Genomic DNA, 23,703 nt, shown 5'->3' on the forward strand with positions numbered 1-23,703 from the left:
TTATCCTTGGCCGCCTCGAAGTCCGGACTTTGACACCATACAATTCTCTGTGGGTATTATCAAATCACACGTTAGGAAGAAGCGGTACGTGGGCAATGATGATCTGTTTGAAGCCTTCCAGCATGTGATGCCGCAGCTGCTAAAGCGGACGAGCAGGAGGACATGGAGCATATCAAGCTGTGTATATATAATGGAAGTGTTTGCAAGTGTTGTTAATGTAAAACTAAATAAATGCAGGCATAAAGGACTTTCTGGCCACCCTGCAGAACTTCCAATTTTTATGCTACTGAAATCAATTGACTTGTTTCTTGTTGAAAACCATATATATATATATTCTAATGTCGTTTTTTTTTTCTCAAATTTATTTATTTTCATGAATGAAGTTAAGTTTAAGCTGAGATATACTGCTTTAAAGCTAGTAGTTAAAAACCTCCGTTATTTTTGAACCAACCTCATAAACAAAACAAAAAGAGGAACACTTTCTTCTAAATCCCTCCTACAGGGTAAGAGTATACCAGTATTTTTGAACAAAATTGCAATCCATTTATAGGTATTAGAATAATGTGTTCAAGTTTGGAAGGTGCACTACGTTTTCAAGCAAAATATAAGATTAACAGTATTATACCTGAAAGAATTTAGATTGAGAAAAACTAAACTAACATTCTTCTTAACGTACATGAAAGTCATACGAACCTGTGCCTGGTATCGTCGTACTGTAAACATGACGCCTTATTGTCATAATAATGCGCGGGGTATTCACTATGGATATCATCAATGGAAATAAAATATTGCCACTTGATGGATGGATGAGAATTTAAATTGGAAGCAAACACTGGAAGGAAGAAAGAATCAAAATAATTGAAGATTCCTTTCGCTATACTCCCAAACACCTAAGCGCAAAGTATCTGGCTACATAAATGCTATCAACAAGCAAATCTGAACATTAGATCTCTTTGTGAATCACATAAATACGACAAAATAAATAAATAAAAATCATAAGTTGGATATTGCTTTAACTTCTCTCCCTTGTTTGTTATGTCGTGTATTTTTACAAGCATTCATATCCAGCCATGCGCTATTATTACTCCGTAAGTTAACCACTTTTATAAATTACACATTTCCTAAGGAACTAAACGTGACCAACTTAAGACACAAGTTTTGTTTTATCTACATACATAAAACACTTATTTTTCGTACTAGCTTTAAGCTCTCATTTACGAAATGTTTCTGCTTTCAATGACGTTTATGTTTCTTAGGAACACCTTTACATGATCAGCAAAAATACCGGGCCAAAACTTCCATACATACGAACAAAATAAAACAACTGAAACATATTCAATATAAGCATTCACAAATACTAGTACGTTATCAAAGTGAAGAAATCGATGTTTGAATTTAGCAGAAATATTGATATACTGCACCTACCTTCTGTAAGGTTCTGTCCAGGACTAAAAGCAAAACGACTAATTGTTGGGGGTGTAATGTCACAGGTAAATTCTGTAGATATTTTGGCACCAAAATGTTCACTATACCTGTTGTTAAAGAAAGAAGAAGACAATTCCTTGAAAGTTGCAAAAACATTAAAAGACTACATGAAAACTCACTGGCCCTAGAGCATACAGATTCCACCACCAAAGAAATAAAATCACGCCAGTGGATTCAATTATATACTAGAGCCTTTCTATTTCAAGTGTGCCCCTCCTGGCGCTGTTGTCGATGTGTATTTTCCCGTACCTCCCTCGAGAGAGGAGGAACAAGTTGCTGTGGCCGATGTCTTTCAATTGTTGGATGCGGAAGCGTTGCCAGAATGAATTATTTCACGGACTTCACTGTGTTCTGTCTTATTAGTCATTCTAAGTAGCCTACGATCTTCACTCACCAAGACGATACGACTGAATGACAAATTTGGCAACAGAGCACAGCTCATTCACTGATTTTCCCTAAGCAAAGGGAGGGTTTCATCCGCCAGAGGATGGCGGGGGTGGGGCCGAAGTATGGTTCGCATAGTTTCCGAGGGCACAGGTAGAATAGACAGGCTCTAACACAATTTTATCAAGGTTACTAGTACTATTCACTTCCCTAGAATTAAAGTATATATTATCCGCCGTTTTCTTCTCGACCTTCCCACAGGTCTTTTCCATTTGCTTTCTCACTAACACTCTATGCGGCCAGTGCGTATTTTTCATTTTAGCGACGTATGCCGTCTTTTGATATCTTAGTTTAGATATCAACACTATAAATGTAAGGAGACGTGTACTAGATGATCCGTTATACATGGATTATTAAGCATTACCTCAGATCAAATATTCTGAGACTACATACTGTATTTAGCACTGAACTTTCAAGTTTCATGGAATATTCTCATGAAAAAAAAAAATCATAAAAGTAAATATAAGCGAAGTTGCACTATATACTTATACTGTATTCTTCTGTGAATATAAAGGATATTTGAAATCACAAAAAGTATTTCCATAAGGAAATACAATAGTGTGAAGAGCTCACCCTTATCTACATGATTAGCGTACGCGTCTTCGATGTGGGAGACGCGGGTTTGATTCCTGGTAATTGCTTGTTTGGTTCGGATTTCACGTTAAGTTGTAGATCTACGTCTCATATGGCCTCGCTGCTGAAAGGGACGCTAAATTCTAATTCAACCAACCAACAATAGTGTGGACAGAATTTCTCAATAACTAAATATCTGTAATGCTTACATGTACAAAACATATGCTTGCATTCGCAATTCATTACTCAGAGTTCAAATAGTTCTGACAAACACGAAATGTCATAAACAAACTTTTATTATGTATATTTAAAATTGCTAGTAAGGTTTAAAGAATAATGAAAGAAAAGAAAAATTAACGTGAAAAAGTGAAATAAAACTTGATTCTCATGTATTTGTAAGAACAACTTTGATGTCTATACATCTACTCTTAATTTGCTTCAGCTATATTGTCACTCTTACGAACTAAAGAGTAGAGACTCACAAGCAAAGGGTACGATATCGGGACTCGAGTTGCACAATAAGAATTATATATCCTTAAAGAGCACCAAATAATTAGTTAATTACCAAGTTATTAGCTGCAGTCCTCCAAGAGGGAAAATGTGATGGGTCATCAAATGTAACATTGGGACCTATGGTAAACACAAGAAAGAAAGCGTTTCTCCCGTCTTTCCTATGTATTTGGGTAGGTGAGGTAGCGATTCAAATGACATGTTCAAGCCACACAGTTGATGTGGAGAGTAGAAAAGATCGAATGGTCCAAACAAAAGCAGTTTGTGTAATGTGGGCATCTTACAACGGCCATCGACTCGTAGTGATAACACAATTCAGTTGTAAGGGAGTAGAAGCAGTACTGAATGGGCGTCTAGAATGTTTCCGGTTTGATATCCAGGATCATGCTTTGTAGAAAGCAAATCGAACAATTCTGCGGAACAGGGGAGCACAGAACTGATACAGTGTAAACGATTGGAGATTCAAGACCTTGTCACTGTGCCAGATGTTCGTATCCTGGGATTGTGTCAGTGACGAATTTCACAAAGTTCTTGGAACGACGGAAAAAATATACGTCCAGGGGCTGCACTAGTTCTGTGCATCCAGCCGGGATCAGTTTCTTCGTGAATCTGACGACACTCGCAGGAACAAATTTCTCGGTAAACTCGATGCCTTTGTTAATTATTTTAAGATGTGCACATTGTACAAACTGCTTTTGTTTGAATCATTCGATCTTTTTTACTTTCCACATCAACTGTGTGGCTTTAACATGTCATTTGAATCGCTATTTCACTTTCCCAAATATTGAATACATAGGAAAGACGGGAAAAACGCTTTCTTTCTTGTGTTTGCCATAGACTCACATGTTACCTTTGATGTCCCATTACTTTTTCTCTATTGGCGGACTGCAGCTAATAACTAGTTGATTCTCTTTAAAGATATGTAAGTCTTATTGTCCATTCGAGTCCTGATACCGCACCCTTTGCTTGTCAGTTCACTGTACTAAGGACAACTACTAAATACTAATAATACTAATAATAATAATAATAATAATAAAATTTACTATAGAAACTACATTTAACAAGTTAAAGTTGTAATACGCAACTATGTATAATAAAACGTAAATAAACTACATGCACCTATGGGTATCTTTATTTTTAGTATCCTTATAACGTCAATACCTCATATGATGCTGGTATCGTCATCAAAGTACGCGCCACCTTTCGGACAGTAAATCTAGTGTTTTTTATAAAGTTACTACAAAAATTTCCAAGAACTCAAACACCTACTAGAAAATTACACTGGTAAGCTACACGTGAAGAAGAAAAAAAAAAAAAAAAAAAAAAAAAAAAAAAAAAAAAAAAAAAACAGAATTCTGTTACAAGGGCGAACTGATTTTGTACATACGTTTGTAGGAAAATTCGTTTACCGTTCATGATTAGTCTACCAATGAAACTTTCTAGTGTGTTTGAGTTCTTCGAAACTTTTCTAGTGACTTCGCGAAGTTATTAAGTCAAATATTTGTGAAGACATTACTCAAGTAACATACGAATAGTCACTCGATTTACTACTCGAAAGGTGATGTCCACTCTGATGAAAATACTCTGATCTGATGATGTTTTGAAATTGTAAGGATTCTAAAAATAAAAGTACCCAAAGGTATGAACAATTTATTTATTTTTACTATACATATATTCATGTTATTTTGCAGTTACAATCATATTAATATAACGATACTTACACAACATCATTATCAGGTATATCACAACAAGGAAAAGCTGCAGAATGTGGCTTATGAAAATGTCTCCAAAATAATTCTTCTATAGCTGCTCTACTTTTATTTAGAACTGCCATATATTTTCGTAATTTCATCTGAAGTCTTTCGGCAAGCTGAAATAAAAAAAAAAAAAAAAAAGACACAATTAAGTCTGTGACTATTTGAGAACGCGTTTTCGAAGCGCTACGCCCTAAAGCGAACGCGACCAAGGTGGCTATTTGGTAACTTTACTTTCGCCAGAGTTATAAATCATACTGTGAGCCAGTCAGGGTTTCCAGGTCTTTTTTTATCAAGTCCAGGTCTATAATTGCAGAGTTCCAATACTCTGCACAAAGCATCCTCCAAGCAGCTGTTTCTTTCTAAAATCCCCATGCCTGGCAACACGTCTTTCCTTTTTGTCCTTCCTTTAGATATCTTTTAAACAGCAGGCGGTCTATTGTTCCTAAACGCACCAAATACGCTCGAGCTGACGTTTTTATTTATTTTGCGTTTGTGATTAGCCATCCACATTTAAATACATGGTCAGTGTATTCCAAGCGTACGTATGAGCAATAAAAACGCTTTGCAAACGCTACAATTAGCCGGGAATAAGTTATTGAAGCGTAATGATCTAAAAAAAAAAAAATTGTTAGACACGCGTAAAACTGTCTAACTGATGAGAGGGCTGCTAGAAAAGTTTCTGAAAACTACTTCTTACAATGGCACTAGTGTTCTGACACAAAATTCTCAAGAAAAGACCTTTCTATATTTATCTTAGATTGTTTGTTTAAGCTGTTTCTTTTAAAATTTTCTCAACAGTTTGAAGAAGTAGTTTTTTTCTCTGAAAATTTCTCGTGAATACTTTCGAGCAATAATTTTATTATTATTATTATTATTATTATTATTATTATTATTATTATTATTATTATTATTTCAAATGTAGTTTAACTCCAAAACAATGCATTGGGCTACTTTTGGTTTTTCGGATGAAGTACTATCTAATAAGGACTGTATACAATTGGTTTTCCGAATTTCAGCGTAGTTGTAGATTTCTCAGTTATGAATTTCGTGAAAGTCGTCCATTCATATTTTTTGTTGGCAGTAATGTTGATGCCGTGCCTGAAATGATTGAGAGAGATCGGTATCTGACACACCGTGAGATTCAGAGTCCTTGAACGCTGATATGAAAGCAATACATATAATTCTATATGGTCACCTGAACGTTCGGAAACTTTCAAACTGTTATATTGCACACAAGATGACTGAAGCTCAAAAACAATTCGTGTAAATTAATGTAAAGAAATGCTCGAAACATTCAACTAAGTCAAATCTGGTGTACTACGTTGTTACAGAAGTGGTGTACTACATTGTTACAGAGAAGGAAACTTGGATCTATTCAAACGAACCCGAAACTAAACAGTAATCTACTGTTTGGATGTTTCAAAATGAGCCGAAACCAACAAAAATTGTTCGTCCGAGATGTCTGCCGAGCAAATGATTGCTTTGTTTTCTTTTTCTTTCGGTTACACCGCACATGTAGCAAACCACAGTTCTAGAAGATCAAACGACTGCAAATGCTGAGTGATACACAATCATTTGTTTGTCATAGGGCATCAATGAATTACATACAACAAACCCAAATCATCGCATTATTCTTAACCACAACACCAGTTCCACTCAGTTGATTGTTGATTTTTTCCAGTAAAAATGTCGAATTAATGAATTATTATCCTACTCACTTGATTTATCACCTAATGACTCCTTATTGTTCCTTCACATGAAAAATAAGATGGATGGTGAAAATGGCCTGAAGCAACTACTAACGCATTCCATACAGCAATTTCTGAAGTACTTTTTCAAATTTCTCCGAAAAATAAACTAAATAGGCTTAACCAAACAAAGATATTTAAACCTAAGAAGGTGTATTGCGAGCGGTGATTATATTTAGAAAGGAAAACAAGTAGAAAGCTAGCGCTTTCGAAAAACCCGGTTTTCATCTTCAGCTTGAAGTGATTATGTGAACATCGATCAGTCTTTTTGTGACTGATTTTGACAAGAGGCCATGTGCTTCATATTTTTTTATTCCTTTTTAACTTTTCCTACCCATCCATATTTTTCTTTCATGTTTTAAATTCACTTCGAACTGTTGTAAGCTGAAGTCTAATATCTCATGAAGGAAAAATTATGCTACGAATACTGAACAGAAAGTTGTATGGAAGAACAAATGAGGAAGTGAAGAGAGCCAGCTTAAATTTAGTAAGGGTAAGCACGCAAAAGATGCAATTTCTTTGTAAAAGAATTTTATTTCTTTTGGTATATTTAAGGCTTTAATTATTTCTTTGCTGATTTAATTGTAATTAAGATTAGCATCAGTTATGAAAGATTTAAGAAAATGGAGGAAAAGTGTATGTAGTGTTTATTGATTTAAAAACAGGCGATTTTAAAAGTGTGTGTAGTGTTTATTGATCTAAAAACAAGTGATTTTAATTAGACAAACTGATATTTAGATAAGAATGGTAAAGAAGGTCTAATTGTAATGGAAGAATCGAAGACTCATAAGAAATATGAAGCAATAAGAGCTAAAACTACGAGAAGAAATAACAAAGGAACATATAATCACATCATTTAATTTATACGTAGCAGCTATAGTGAAGAAGAGTCTAAAAAGGGAAACCAGCACTCGTGAGAGGGGGTAGAGGGATTACATGGTTTAAACAATTTGTTGACAATATAGCTGCGTGATCTGAAAAGAAAATTAACATTCCGCTGTAAAGCTTAAACAAGAGATTTAAGATTATAAAATAAAAATAAACGGCAAAAACGAAAACCAATGGCGATTGGAACAAAGCAGTCTGTAACAATCACAAAAGTAGAGTGAAAAAAAAAAAAAAAAAAGGAAAAAAAGAAAAGCAAAACAGTGGCTAGTTTTCGGAATCACTTGTATGTTATTAGTGAAGATAAGAAATACAAACAAAATGATAGGTATAGTAAAATAAGCATTTACGAAGTACATTTTGGGTATTTTCTGAACAAGAGTCAAGAGAAAGACTAAATATTTCGTACTACTAGATTGAAACATGAATATGCCGTGAAAAATTAGTACATACTTTAAATGTGGGTATGAAGAACAGAGAAAATGGAATTGGGACGAAAATAAAACCAATGAGGTTGCGCTGGAAAAAGCAGGATACAAAATAATAATGAAATATTGGAGACAATTAAGAAAAGAACAAGAAAGTGATTAGGACACTCAGAACAACGTGAATGAAATGAAATGAAATTTTTGAGTTTTACGTCCCACGGTTATACCGGTTAGGCTAAAGGAGACGGTGATGATAAGAGATGAATGAAATTGTGGAATGAAGAAAGTGGGAGGAAACGGAAGAACCCCGAGAAAACCCACGCACACGGTGTTTGTCCACCACAAAGATCACTTGGCGGGAGTAGGGTTTGAACCCGGGACCCCAAGCACCAGAGGTGAACGCTCTACCACTGAGCCACCGCGGCCCCTTACAGAACAACGTGATAAAAGAAATAATGAAAGATAGAAAATATGAACGGAGAGAAAAATATTACAAATGAAAGGTGACATTTAAATAAGTAACTGTTGCATGAAGACAAAAGGTTATCTGATGACCGCAGTGGACGGAAATTCAATTTGTACCAAGTGAGCTGCTAGTGATGGCAAAATAAACAAAAAAAAAAAAAAAAAAAAAAAAAAACTAGAAACTTGTAATTACAACTAAATTTAAAATGAAATGGCAATACATACCTCTTTTACTTCCTTCCGATCATCCCTCTCTACTGGATCAAATTCTAATGAATCATAAATTCCCTAAAAGTGATAAAAAAAAAAAAAAAGAAATTATACTTCTAGTAATTTCAATTGTATGATTATAATTTTAAAAAAGAAAAACGAAAAGCTCTCAAGAAATATAATGCTGTAGGTTTACATGACAATCACTAGAACACTATTGAAGATTTATGATATGATTAAGAGTGGAGAAATTCGAATGTTGAACAGTCTTTAGTATCATCATCGCTATTTCACAATTCTGTCCTATTTTTTTTTAAATAACTGTTCCTGTATTTACTAGACGGTTTAGCTATTTATTTATTTATTTATTTATTGAAGTCAACTAGTAAATGAAACTTATCGAATTATGTGAAATTCAGAAAAGGGCAACATTTCACTTTCTATACTCAATACTGTATAACTTAAGATCTTTCAGACTGAGTAAAAATTTTCATGGGATAATGTTACATCAAAAAAATTAAATAAATAAACAATATACAGTGAATCACCAGAAAATAGTTAAAACATAAATCTCACACAGTACACATTACAAGCATTTTCACTAAATGCATCATCAGACATGGAGAGGAAATCGTTGGAACGAAACAAAGAAAAATACAATAATACAGAAAGAATAGGAATTTAACTGTGAAACGTCCATGCTGGAATGAAGAGTGATGTGGTTACGTAACAGAGCCATTCCATGTCAAATCAACACAATTTTCAAGCAAATTCTACCTTACCTTGCCAGTTTTAATGAAATCTGATGAAGTTCTTGGTATCACTGAAAACCCTGCATTTTTTAAGTTGATATGTAAACTGGTTTCGAAATTACAGGCCCCCAAAGCTCTCAAAATTTAATAGAAAAAATGTGTGAGTGGCAATTGCTTGATTGGCATTTGCGGTAGAACTAAAGGACACAGGGCAATGGTTACGGTGTTACTCTAATGTTTATAAAAAGAGCTTTAGATGGTATATAATACTACAGATTTTGTTTTAAATTATTTTTTTTTTCGAAAAATTCAAAAATTTGAATCTGATTTTACCAAAAAACGAATGTTTTAAAAATTTAAAACAAATATGCGAAACAAATATATTTGGATTATACGAATGGAAAACTGGAATTTTATTTTGAAATCATTTATAACAAGAGCTTCACTTCCAAACGTGGAGCTGAAATTTGCTTTAATTTAGGTTCTCGTTGCGAAATGGATGGAAATAATAATTTTGTGGCACAGGATGAGACACAAAGCTGTCACTGGACTAGTGAGTAAGCCACTGTTAATCTATTTACAGTTAAGAACAACGTCAGAGTGGCGCTAGCACCCCCTAGTGACTATGTTAGGGATATACCAACATACCGGTATCAGTATCAGTGATATCGGCCACTTTTGGGAGTATCGATATTGGTAAATGGACACTGATATTTACCGATACATTTTCCGAACTACTTTCAATTTGTTTAATATTAACAGTGACATTTATATTTCATCGGTTTCTTTTAGACTTAAAGTTGATCTAAATTATTATCAATTGTACAATCGATTTCTTTATGCATGTGTACGCCTTTGATTTGCACTACTCGTATTCAACTAATATTTTTAGTTCCTCGATGCCAAAATAGGTGAAGAAAATATAAAGGTCCTCAGTCAGGATCACTGGCGCTCGAAGAAAATTTTCTAGGTGGGCCATTCCATGGTTGCTATATTACATCTGGTATTTAATATACGTGATTTGCTATATTACGTATGCGCTTTCGTGAGCCAGGGAGGAGTCCCACTCTGCCCTCCACCTTCGGACGCCCATGGTCAGGATAACAGACCCGTCATTTGATCTCAAACGAGACACAGGTATCGTTCAGAAGAAAATGCTATGAAAGAAACCCACCAGACGCTCACTTTGTCAATATTTTCTCCTACTTACTGATTAAAAACAATTAATCCTAAAGTTAATAAATAGTTTTATCATTTTCGACTTCGATTAAATAGCTCTCTTATTTTTTTTTTATGGTATACACAGCAATACCTGGTTCAGCACGCATTATTTTGTAAACAATAAAAATTTGTAACGGTAGTATCCGTTTGTATTATATGTACGTAATACAGACTTACAATGTAACTATCAAAGTACATTATCACTCTAAATATCAATTACTGACGCTTGGAATTGAGCTTACAGTATAAGTATTTGCTGATTTTTAATTTATTTTATGTGAGGTGGATTAAATTTAGAGGAAATATATTTTTTGTGTGGAACCTAATATGAAATTCTGCTTTTTGTCTTTGTATGTCAAATTTTGGTCTTACATCTAATATAAACTATTACAATGTTGATCATTTCATTATTCTGAAAAGTTCTGATAATATATAAGAAATGTATCCAAAAGAATCGGTATCGGCCTCTTCAGTATCGATGAAAAAGTGGTATCGGTACATCCCTAGACTACGTCTGCTCTTCATACATGCGTTATTGTAATGTAGGTCAAACAATAGAAAACCATTCTTTTAAGTATACAAAAGTAGATGCTCCCCAAGTATTTTCTTTCCCCTACCCCTAAGAAATTAAAGCTGGCGTCGTCATTGTAGTGTACTATAAAGGGGAAACAAAAATAGCATAACAGTTATAATTGTGGAGTGTCTCGAACACAACGCTACGGTTGTGTACTACTTGAGAAACCAATTTAGACTGAAAAAGATATATTACTAATCGATGGATCTAGTGCACAGTCAAGATGTAGGCAGCCCGAGCAAGTCTGCAGTATTCATATGATAATACAATTCTTCATTCCGGTACCTTTTCGATTGGGCAGCTGCATACCGGAGTGCATTTTACATTTGTCAGTCGAGAAGAGTTCTCTGAATCAGCAACATTCCTACAAAATCGCTTCAAAAAAGCACAAACAATCCCTGGAACAAAAAAATTCACGCATTTTTAATTCCTTCAGCTCCAGATGCTCCAAAACTTTTCTGTAAATATGCTTCGTATTGCTAAAGATCATTGGAACAGGCGCACATCAAATTTGACAACAAAAGCTGGCAGTGGCAGACATAAGGGGCTACATTACTGCAATGTATAACAACAAGTGAAAAGGTAACGTATGTTTTGGGGAAAGATCAAGTGAAAGTGACGTTTCTGTATTCAGCTGGCCCATCTCCAACTTTTGTGTATCATGGGTTAGATGTCCTCCGGATCTATTGAATAGATGTCCTATGTAAGGTGAATCCTGTGACCCCAACAGGCCGACATGTATTGAAAACCGAATAAATTTTAGTCCAAAGGAAGTTGAAACAGTATCCAGAGAAGACTTGAACTTCCAAATGTGGAAAGAAACCTCGTCAGTTTTCTTCTTTGAATGCTGGTGTTATTAATACATTCGATTGTTTCTTTCATGTGATTATTTATTTGTTTGATTATTATTATTACTTAAATTAACACAAGTTTCAAAGAAATGGCTCAATGCGTTTAGAAGTGGAAACTCTTGTAGCAAATAGTACCATGCTGATGTCAAAATAAAATTCTTGGCATACATTCACAACAGCCAGAGTACTGTTTTCATTTTTTTTTTTTTTTTTTTAATTTTCAAGATAAGCTTTATTGATAAAATCAAATTCAACATTTTCGAAAAGAGTCTTTAAAAACATACATTCTACAGTGTTATATATCGTTTGAAAGCTGTTATCATAAGCTTTAAAATGACACCTTAACCAACGTCGTGAGCCCTTTAGATCATCCGCAAATGCCAATGGAACAAATGTTAGTCATGCAATGTTAGTAAAATTTGAGAACTATGGGGGTCTTGTAATTTAGAAACCGGTTCACAAATCAACTTCAGCTTTTCGCTTGATCCATACACTAATGATACCGATCAGAATACAAAATATCACTGCAATTTGTAGGGGTCAATGCGAAACTGTGTGTTGATTTGCCACGAAATGGCTCAATAGTGTTATCAGGCTCAAAATACATGAAATTAAGTAGGAGCAAATAAAACTAATGGGACGGGTGAATCGATAAGAATGCAGGAGAATAAAGGAATAATAAATGTGAGAGAAAAACTTGTATCATATAGGGAAAGGATTTGTAAGAACAAGGATTGAAAAAGAAGATATAAATCAATCAATTAGCAAAAAACAATATTAATCATTAAAAATGGGACATCATGCAGGAAAAGTAAGTAGGAAAACTAACTGCAAAATATTATTTTAAAAAAATGACAAAGATGAAAAAGTGTGTGAAAATCCGACTAAGCGTAGTGAGGTAGAGTGTCCACACTGGCAGTACTCTCACGCAATTCAGAGTACTCTCACGCAATCCAATATGAAGCTCATCGGGACGCTTCACAGCTACTTCCTAGATCTTTATTTTTTCTTCTATTCTTCCTATCTTTATGTAGTTATTTAATTTTTATTCTTCACCTCGAATATCTTTGTTTCAACTATATACATAATCACAATACTATTGTTACCACAAATAACTGAGAATTGTACCTAAAATTTTCTCCAACGCATCCTTCGAAGAAGGTCAAAATAATAAACATATACTAAGTAAAAATCAGGGTGGAAAAAAATCATGATTTTTTTAAAAATCATTTTTGTTGATTTAAATCAAATCTTTCTCCTCGTATAATGCAAGTCGCGAACTGAAGAAAAAGCATTAGGAATCAGTATTAAATGCTAATTTTGCCATTTAAGTGAAAGTATTGGGGTTAAATTTTGAATTATCCCCAATCGTTAATCTATATCAATCCCAAACAATGTTTTTTTTAACCCTTTTAAATTATGGCTCTTTTTAAAGGTAAATTATAGACTTTCAGGCAAGCAGCTACAGCATCATCCCTATTTATCCTAGGATAATGATACATACATCACTCTTTTTAGAATATAACAGCTTTTGAAATGGTAACATTCACATTTCCCTATCATGTCCCTGAAGCGGAAAATTTTGAGAGTAATCGGCATTTTTATTTTTACTTTTTTTAAAAAAAATTTGATCCCCTCTGGATTCCCCTGTGTTAACGCACAGATCTCAAAATCAACAGGGAAATACTAAGGGGTGTACTAAATGTGTGTACAAAATTTCAAGCTTCTATCTTGAGTAGTAAGGGTGAGGAAATTATTTAGCAATGAGCTAAGAACACTCCCACGATGACCCGGATGTAATATAAAAATTTCCTCAGACATCCCTATTTATCCTAGGATCATGATTTGTACATTATTCTCTTCAGAATAAAACAAATTTTCAAACGGGTTCCTTCAAATGTTTCCATTATGTATCTGGGGCGGGTAAATCACGAAAAAAGGAATTTTCTGTTAAAAATATCTTTAAAAAAAATTACCTCTGTGGACCCCTTCCCCTGTTTTAAGGCAGAGATCTGAAACAAATCTGAAAAATACTGAGGGGTGCACTGAGTAAATGTGCAAAATTTCAATCTTGTAGGTGCAAAAGTAAGCCCGCGAAAAATAATATTCTCCAGATTCCCGTATAAAACAGGATCTCAGATAAGTTTCCTGAGACATCCCTATTTATCCTAGGAGCATAGTAGTACATCATTTTCTTCAGAATAGAACAGCCTTTGAAACGGTACCATTCATATGTCTCCATCTGAGGCGGGAAAATCACGAAAAAAGCTATGTTTTTGTTAAAAATATGCTTTCTAAAACATTTTTGCCCCTCTGGACCCCGCTATTTCCACAGAGAGATCTGAAAACTTCTGAAAATTATTAAGGGATGCACTGAACGAGTGTGCAAAATTTGTCTTCTGAATGCAAAATATAACCCGCCAAATAATAATAATAATAATACGCATAACAAAAAATATCATCTTTTTAAATTTATGACGTCATTACACACTATGCCTCAATGCAAAAAGACGTGAAAGCATATATAACGTGTTCCAGAATGCCTCCAGTCTTGAAGAAAACGAAGTAAAAAGCCTTATTGGTACTTTTTTAATCGAATAATGAAGATTCTACCCTATCACCTAAAAATATAATATAATTTAATTATATAATTTAAAAGGTTAAGCATTAAGGAAAAAGTACAGCAACCTTTATCAAAATGACACTTTTTTTTTCACAAAAGTTACTTATATTTGGCAGGGGCCTATTTTTAAAAACTCGGAACTAGCTTGCGGTGTGAAATACATAAATTTCGCCTAAAGTTATAAAACAAAAAACAAAAATGGAGAGGGGATAGGACCCTCTAAATACACCCTATTATCTAGGAACAAACAGAGACGCACAAAAAAGAATTTTCGTCTTAAATGTCGATAGTGATTTCCCCGTTGGAATAGTTAACGATCTTAAAACCCAAACCCATTGTTACGAAAAGAAGAAAGCAGGATTGCTCCGTTACCTGTTCAAAACGAGATTTTCCCTAATCATCCTCTGCATGACATTTGTTTTCATACTATACTTCACATTTGAGTCTCATTGTACCATGATTATTAACTTCCATAATCGAAATAACAGAACAAAAACGGGATTTTACTTATTTTCACTTTAAATTAATTTATTTCGGAATTCGATTTAAATCAATCCACCCTGGTAAAAATTCTACCTAATTTAACATACAGTATCATTTTATTAAAGCAGTCATCAAATTTGAGAAATAACTTCCAGGTAAGTTCACCTTCATTTTGAACACTGCTCTTGTAATCCGATATAACGCATACATGAAAACGAAAATTAGCATTCAAATTCAAAGGAACCCAACAAAGCTGAAACTTCTTCCTCAATGGTTATATGAATCATCTGATTACTGAAAATCTTAAGCAAAAACAGTAAAGCGTATAAAATTGATAATTTTGTATTACAATGAAGTATAATTAATTTTCAAAGGAGATAAGCATGAAACGTATCTTACTGATTTCTATATTCCTTTACTGACGTCTATAGGAGATTCTTCTGAACGGCTTTGGCCACTTAATTCTGTGCCTTTTTTCACCAAGTTAGGTTACATACATGAAGATCGATTCTCATTATAAAAACATTAGATGCAACGGTCCTAAACTTGAAATGAAACTCGCTTGAACTAGTTGTTTGTGTAGAATTTTTTATCGGAGATTTTTTGCGATATACTGATCCTTCTGTAGACACGAAATAAACATTTCCTCCATGGAATTCAATCATTTTCATTCGTAAAGATACTATTATTTGAAGATTTTAGCCTCTGATCTCAATACTATTATAAGACTTTTGAGCCGAAGTGTGGCATGAAGTAGCAACTTAAATGAATCAAATCTTCAGGGGAAAGTTCCTCGGAGTGGTTAAGTATTATCGTATGAACCATTCCGAGATGTTAACTTCTAAATTACCCCGAGGAATTGGTGGTTCTACTATCTCTATCCCTGTAGCCAGGTGATTCATAGCAATATATTTTACATTGTACTAATTCCATATTTTCCAACTATCTAAAATAAAACTCTCTCTCTCTCTCTCTCTCTCTCTATATATATATATATATATATATATATATATATATATATATATATATATTTATATATTTATATATATATAAAAGGTAGGGGTAAAACAACCTCCTTACTAACTATAATCGAGTAGGACAGCGTAATAACGAAGAGCAGATCCTCTTCGAAGAAGTAACTAGTAAAATAAATTTCAACAAAACTTCATTCTACAAAACACAAAACGTAATTAAAATCTCAAAATGCATCCCATCACGTAAGATTACTGAAAACTGTGATACTTTTGTGTTTCACAATAGTAAATGGAGACTTTACATTAAGGAACGTCACCTGAATTAGACAAAAGTTATTGACTTTTGTCTTATACTAAATAAGAGTTCAGTACAGGTTCTAGTCTTTTCAGTTTGATGATTTTCAAGTGTTTCATTAGGTAATCGTTTTCAAACTGTAACAACTTACTACTAAAATAAATGTAAAAGAGCAGCTAGAAGGATAACAATTTGTTCATGATCAGAGAAACAGAGATGAAAATGAAATGAAATCTTTGAGTTTTACGTCCCACGATTATGCCGGTTAGGCTAAAGGAGACGGTGATGATGAGTAATAAATGAAATGGTGGAATGAAGAAAGTGGGAGAACCCCGAGGAAACCCACGAGCACGGTGCAGAAACAGAGATGGATTCCTATGAGTGGCATATTCATTAAACGGTTTATGTGAAAGAAATGTATTAGAAACTAGAATCTTGAAGTAAATTATAATAATAAAACAAGAAAGACAGTGTTGGGTCAGTGAAATTCAAAGAGCAAAAATATGCGACTGAGCTGTGAATGAACATGTCTCCAGCTCTTCTTGCTGATGAACTAACACCTACATTACAAATCTTTTCCAAGCCAGTCTTACGTTTCTAGCTCTTCAGGAAGAATCTCAACCTAGTTTACATAAAATGAATCAACCTGAAGAGTAAACAATTTACAGGCACACTTGGTTAGAGAAGGACTGGGTACCGAAAATGTGTACCTGCATAGAAACAAACACACGGTTCGATCCCAGACCAAGTCCCATACTTTCTCTTTAAATTTTATTGAATCTACACATACGGAGGATCTGCTTTTCAAAATACTGGATGTTCTATACATTTAAATATGGTTTTAGGAATTTCTACCGACTTCTCATAGAGGATAAAGCTGAAACAAGGGTTAAAGAATTATAAAATAATAGCTCCAACAATTGTTTTTTTCCTCAAGAGTACCACGATAGGTACTTAATTTGCTTGCTTTTATTAGTCAGGAAAAATGCCTGCAAACAAGGATCTACTCAGTGACAAATATATCCGTCCAAGGAAGCGTTGCGAAGAAACACAGAATAATTTCGGCAACGAAAATAATAATTGATATCAATGGGTGAGATCAACAATTCTAGGAAGAGAAATGATAGACGGGAGCGTGTGGTAGTTACTCTTAACATTTATAGATGGAATCATGTTTTCCACCAGTGGCAGTACTTCAGCTGAAATAAATTATAGTTAAGTATAGTGGTACTTATAAAAGAACACAAACAATTTGGATAAGAAATGTTGACTGGAAAATCTGTGAAGATCGAATGGTGCACCATCTTCAAAAATGTACAAGTACAATGCAGTAAAAGAGAGAAAACTACTCCTCGATAAATTCTGTACAAACGATGTAAATTTTAACGAACTGTACGTATAGAATTCGTAAAATATACCCGAAAATGCATTTGTGCATATCAACAAATTCTCGGTCCGCCTTCGTATTTACGGCAATAGTGTGATGCAAGAAATGAGTAGTATGCCGTGGCCATTTTACGCTAGGTGTATTAAAATTACGATCATGATTTTCAATGATGGGAAGACGAAGAGAGATGAAATCCTGTCAGTGAACTAAATCCACAGAATCGTTTTACTACGAATGGACACCAAACAAATGATCTCGAGAGTAAAATACAAATTGTTAATTAGGAAGCAGACTGGGAATCGTAGTTGTTACCACGCCGGCACGATAAGCACAACAAGGTTCGATTTTCGACCCAGCCGAATGGTTTTCACTCTTTGATGAATTCAGAAACTTAATTTCTCCTCTTTGGGGCAGACGTTGGCTCAGTAATACAACGCTCACCTCTGATGCGAGGGGTTCCCTGATTCGAACTCAGACTGGGTCAGTTTGTAGTGAACACAGTGTCCGTGTAATTTCTCAGAGTTCTCTAGTTTCCTCCCATATTCTCATTTCACTAAATATTTCATAATAATTCACTTTCATAATCACGTCTCCTTTAGCCTGAAGGATACACACATGGGACCTTAACTTAGAAATTTCATTTCAGACTTCCAAACTATGCTATGTATAAGTGTCGCAAGTCTTAAAAAACGGCCGTCTACCCGTCTGTTGACAGGTATCAGAGCAAAACCGGTAAGATATATTGAGAAATCAATTTTTACAATTGAATCTGTATCCCAAGAACAGGTTCTCTATCCTCCGTTAACCCTTTATTCAAATCGTAATTGGTCCAAATTCACTAGTACTCTCAGTTTCAACACTTATTTACATAAAGCAAAAACGGTAAGATATATCGAAAAGCAGTTTCAACATCGAAGAATGGGTTTTGTCTACCTGTTCAAACTGGAAGTACTGAAAAATCTACGATTTTATAGGCATTTATGCATAGCATAATTTGGAAGTCTAAAAATACTTACGTAATTCTGTGTGATAGTTTTGTACCACTATCATAGTGGCACTAATCTGACATAGCCGATTGCTTCGAGATGCCTTACCTGGGAGCCAGATTTCGAAGACTTTTACGGTTACGTATCATGGGTTAGCACACTGGCTTTACATACCACTACAGTTCATCACTAACTTCCTTATGAAGTACTCCGTGGTTAGATGCAAACATTTCGCATTACGTATTTGGATGTGATAGTATATGATGATGGTAAAATTCCCATATAATTTGATAACAAACATATTCCTCTTTTTAACTTAAAATATAAATTTCTTCCAGAAATTTTACTAATCTCTAGTTCTAGATTCTGTATCGGCACCTTAAAGGCTTGATGGTTGAATTGTTGTAAAATAAGATTTTCATGTACGGGCTGCTGGTCCGTCCCATAAAGTTCAGCTATACGATGTAGGTTGAATGTCGTATACCCTACTACAAATGGCTTGGCGTCGGATAGATTGATTCGGAGTTTAAAGTCCCGTTTAAAGCACTGAAGTTACGTAGAACGTGGACACACACATTTACGTCAAATGCAAACAACGAGCTTCCCAACTAGTAATCGAATTCGGGTCTCCTAAACTAAATGTGGTAACGCTGACCATTTAGCCACGAGGAAACCTTAGTGAGAGGTAAGCAAATAAATTAATGTGAATTTCTCTAAGCCATCTTGGTGCGCCACTCAACTTGATTCGCATGAACTAACGGTGCCATTCTAATTTACGTGACCAAAGATTTGTAAAATTTACTCAAGAAATACAGAATATTTCAAAAGAGGAACATATAAGTAATCAACACACACCGGAATCTTACCTCTCACATCCGTAATGTTAAAAAAAAAAAAAAAAAAAAAAAAAAAAAAGTAATCCAATCCCCTTTTTTTACTATATTAAATTCCATAAGGAAGCCATGATAAACAGTTCATATGTCAGTGCAGTGCAGTGTGCTTCCACTATCTTCGCTCACGTGCATACCCACCGTCGCTCACATGCCTGCTCCCTACGGACGCACCCGTGCTGCTGCGAACCAACAAGTTTCACCCTACCCTTCCACGGGTTAGATACAATTTGTGCTTTATAATGGTCATTTATAGCACAAATTGGTTGGTGTTTTTTGAACTATCATTATTATGGTATATGTTCGCATACTGCTTTTATAAGGATAACGGCTAAGCCCTAGGGTCAATATACATTCAGAAATAAAACATGAGATACTAGTGGTCGATTTCGTGAAGAAAAATGACATGATTTCATGTATGGTTCCCTAAACTAGAGACACACTGAAGTAATTAATCCTTAGTACTGATTAATCACCTGCATATACTATTCTAGCTCAGACAGAAACAATTATGCTAGTAGTTGATTAGCTGATATCATACGACCCAATTGAATATAGCTACGATAGCTGATTAGTCATGGACTGTAATGTCAAGATTTTCGTTCTAATAATGCTTCAGCAAAAGAGTTCTTGCGCTCGTGTAGTGATCAGATCGACGTATTAGTTACTCAAAGGAATATCTGTAAACAACTGAATACAATTGTAAACACCATTCAAAAGCGACAGTAAAGAAATACCTGCATCACTGTAACTCCGAGTTCTTCATTGCTTGCTCTCCTGAGATTAGACGAAATTACTTTCGCGACGTTTTGTAAATATATTCCCTGAATAGGTTCGGCCGGCAAGCTGTCTTTCGGATGGGAAAAAGGTTCTCGTAACATTCCACTCTTCATATCTTTTACAAATTTAGAGTTATTTAAGTACACCATTGGTTTTGAAACGTTTGTCGTTGTAAGACGATACGAACCGTGAACTAAACATAACAACGTCCAAAACAACACACACTGAAATATATCACACATTTTTGCGTCTATCCTACAACAAATCTCTCCCATCACTCTGACTTTCCGCCAATAAACAATTACAAGTTTTTCTTTCATGTTTTCATAATAGCACCAGACACCCTGGGAAACTTTCCTTCACTTCTATACATTCATATTCCATTTTTTGTGAAATATAAAACAAATGCAACTTTGTAAACATTATCTTCACAGCATTGAGGGCATCCATTGTGATTGTATATTTTGAAACAGTGTTAGTAGGTTATTAGTCTTAAATTTGCAAAAACAACTTCACAAACTTAACATCCAAGTACTATATCAACCATTCCCCAAACAGATCAAGTTTCCTATGTTTTGAGCTGTTGATCTTAATTACGTTCATTTACCAAAAATATCATAGGTAAACGTTATTTATTGTGTGGATATCCATGTAGATTAAAAATATCCAAATATATGTATTATGGTGCTATCCTTTTTTAATGGTGCACGTAAAATCTACGGAAGAAATATGTTACTTGATTTCACAATAGGATTGTATACATGGTTATACACGATCAAAGAAAAGAACAAGAGTTGTTCAAGATCATTCAAGACTATTTCATGTAAAAGACTTCAGCACTGACGTCATTTTTGTCATGCATTCAATAGTTTGATTAAGAGATTTCGTTTCGGTAATGTTCTAAACAACGCAAATCATGAGCATCCGATAGCTAATCAGTGCTCGAATTCATTACAAGAAAACAAGCAACTATATTGCTGTCGTAGGACAGAGCAACAGTTGTTGAAATAAAACATTTTTTTATGAATCTTTGCCCTTTATACGACGTTCATAATGTGCTTTATCATAAACAAAAGCAATTGTTCCACTAGAAGACATTGCTAATAATCCTACTGATAATTTACACAAGAGGCAGATCTAGCCCCGGATCGGGGGGCTAGGCCCCAGGTTTTGAGTGAAAAAAACTAATTTAACCTAATATTTATATATTTTTGAAAGTTTATAGTAAACTTATGATGTACCTATCATAGTCTGGCTTTTGGTTGGCCCCCAGTTTATACCTTCTAGATCCGCCACTGTATACACGACTTTATGTACTTACAGTGCTTGCATGCCAATAGTTACTCTTAAATTATGAAGGCAATAAAAGCATATATATTAACACGAGAATTTACTGTAGAGGAATATCGGGTGCAGGTTAAGAATAGGCCGTCACAACATACAGGGTAACTGGTAATTCGATGCATTCCTTGCAAGGGAATATTCTACAAGTACCTCGGAACATTTTCACCTATATGAACTAGTGGCCGCAAATCAATAGTTTCCGAGTAATTTGCACATGTATGATTTCTGTGAAATGTTCCGGCTAACGAGAGCTGCGTGAAAAAGTTTCACTCTGACCTACTTCCAATATCGTAGAGCGATGAAATTTTATATTTGTAATCATGTATACTACGTAGGTCATGTGGAATGTACAGCTCTTAACTCTGCACCGTTGCTGTGTTATAGGTCCGAACGTGAAGTAAGGTGTAGTGGCCCAAAACCCATTACTGCACTTCAGATAGCAGCGTGGTAACATCGCAGAAGTACTTGCCAATAGGAAATGAGTGCATGGTTGGAAAGAGGTGGAATGAAGATGGTATGCGGTCAAGAGAAAATGCGAATTATGACGGATTTCATACCCAGGGTCCTGCATCTGTCTGGCCAACATTCGAACAGTGAACGGGTGTGTTGTTTTCCAGGAAGGGGGCACCTTTTGTCAGCATGCCACGCTAAGAGATTTCACAGAATCCCGCAACGCATGCAGCAGTGAGGCATAGTATATTCTGGTAATTGTGATACCCTTTGCTTGGAAAGCAAGTAGTAATATCCCATGCTGATCCGAAATAAACATGATTCCACTTTGGTCGCTCAGAGTTGAACACGGACTTCCTTTGGTGGTGTCATGTCGGCAAGCTCCTATTGCAAAATTTTTGTCTTTGCATATTAAAAACGCTCTATCTCTACTCTCCTCCTTCTTTCAAGAAGAATAAGTACATATAGAGATATTTCAATTCCGTCGTCCTGGATCAAATATGTATGTAATATGTAATGTGTAATGTAATAGTAACCTTTATGGAATATGTAACCTTTTCTTATTTTCATTTCATTCCTCCTCCCTCTAATAATGAAGGGAATAGTGAATAATGACGATGATAAAGGTGATGATGGCAAAAGCAATCACGTTATTATATGCTTGTTAAAGTCTAGAGTTTATTTTCAGCATTGATGAAACACAAGACGTGGATCTACAGTTTAAGGTGGAATCCGAACCATTTAAATGTATTCAAGGCCATTGAGTAATAATATAATATAAGATGTTTCAGCTGCTCTTCCCGCTGAAAATGTGGAGACTGTGGCGCCGCCACTTAAGGAAGTTGGGTACCACGAACTACGAAAAGCAAGAACGAATCAAATCATTCAGAGCTCTTGAGTCTCATAGAATTAGCCAATGATACACTTAGCTACTGCCAGTAACAGACGATGCAGTTAGTTTCAACTCTAGTCGGTAGTGTCGCCGAGTCACTTTTGTTGCATTGTGGGAACGATTTGAATTTCCATTACGAATATAGAGAGTGATTCATCAGGGTAATCAGTGTTCAAGGCTTTCCCACCGGGAATCAACTCGCGACTATGTCTGTGGAGAAAGATTTATTATTATAGTTGTACTCTTTTATTTCGCCTTTTTTACTCTGTAGTATTAGTTATTTTTCACACTTTCCCTCTTATTTGCTATTTTCATTTTTCACCATTTTTCTCGCAACCTTCTTTGCAAACAGTTTCCACTTGAGTTGCTGCTGTTTCATTCTTAGGAAGTAATATTGTGCGTGATATGACCCACCCACCCCTTTACTGTTTTCTTCTTTTCAAATACCTGCTAAGACTGACTTGGTCACACCCTTTTCCGTCATTCAACTGAATACTACTTCAATATGGCCGCTCGCGACAGTTGATCGAGAGGACAGAGAGGTTGACGACAGGGCCAGTTCTAGGCATTTCTAAAGTGTAAGCAAACAACATTTAGGCGCCCCCACGTAAATAACAATAAAAGAATAGAAAGCTGTAATGGAAAACACGTCTTCAAATAACTGTTACAATTGTAAATTTTCTCACTATCTGTAGT

The 23,703-nt window shown here is 34.9% G+C and overlaps 1 protein-coding gene across 1 annotated transcript in view; it reads right to left on the reverse strand.

The window, feature by feature from the left end:
• Positions 1–20,783, reverse strand: part of LOC145687996 (VWFA and cache domain-containing protein 1) — a 91,329-nt gene extending 70,546 nt beyond the window's left edge. Inside the window, exons 1-5 of the mRNA XM_081761651.1 lie at positions 20,279–20,783; positions 8,521–8,583; positions 4,734–4,882; positions 1,426–1,532; positions 694–832 (exon numbers count right to left, since the gene is read on the reverse strand). Coding sequence (XP_081617777.1) covers positions 694–832; positions 1,426–1,532; positions 4,734–4,882; positions 8,521–8,583; positions 20,279–20,641 — 821 coding nt within the window. The 5' untranslated portion in view covers positions 20,642–20,783. The remainder of the gene's footprint in view (positions 1–693; positions 833–1,425; positions 1,533–4,733; positions 4,883–8,520; positions 8,584–20,278) is intronic.
• Between the last annotated feature and the right edge of the window lie 2,920 nt (positions 20,784–23,703).

The sequence above is a fragment of the Thermobia domestica genome, chromosome 6 (genome assembly GCF_964235325.1).
Source record: "Thermobia domestica chromosome 6, izTheDome1.hap1.1, whole genome shotgun sequence".
NCBI classification, from domain to species: Eukaryota; Metazoa; Arthropoda; class Insecta; order Zygentoma; family Lepismatidae; genus Thermobia; species Thermobia domestica.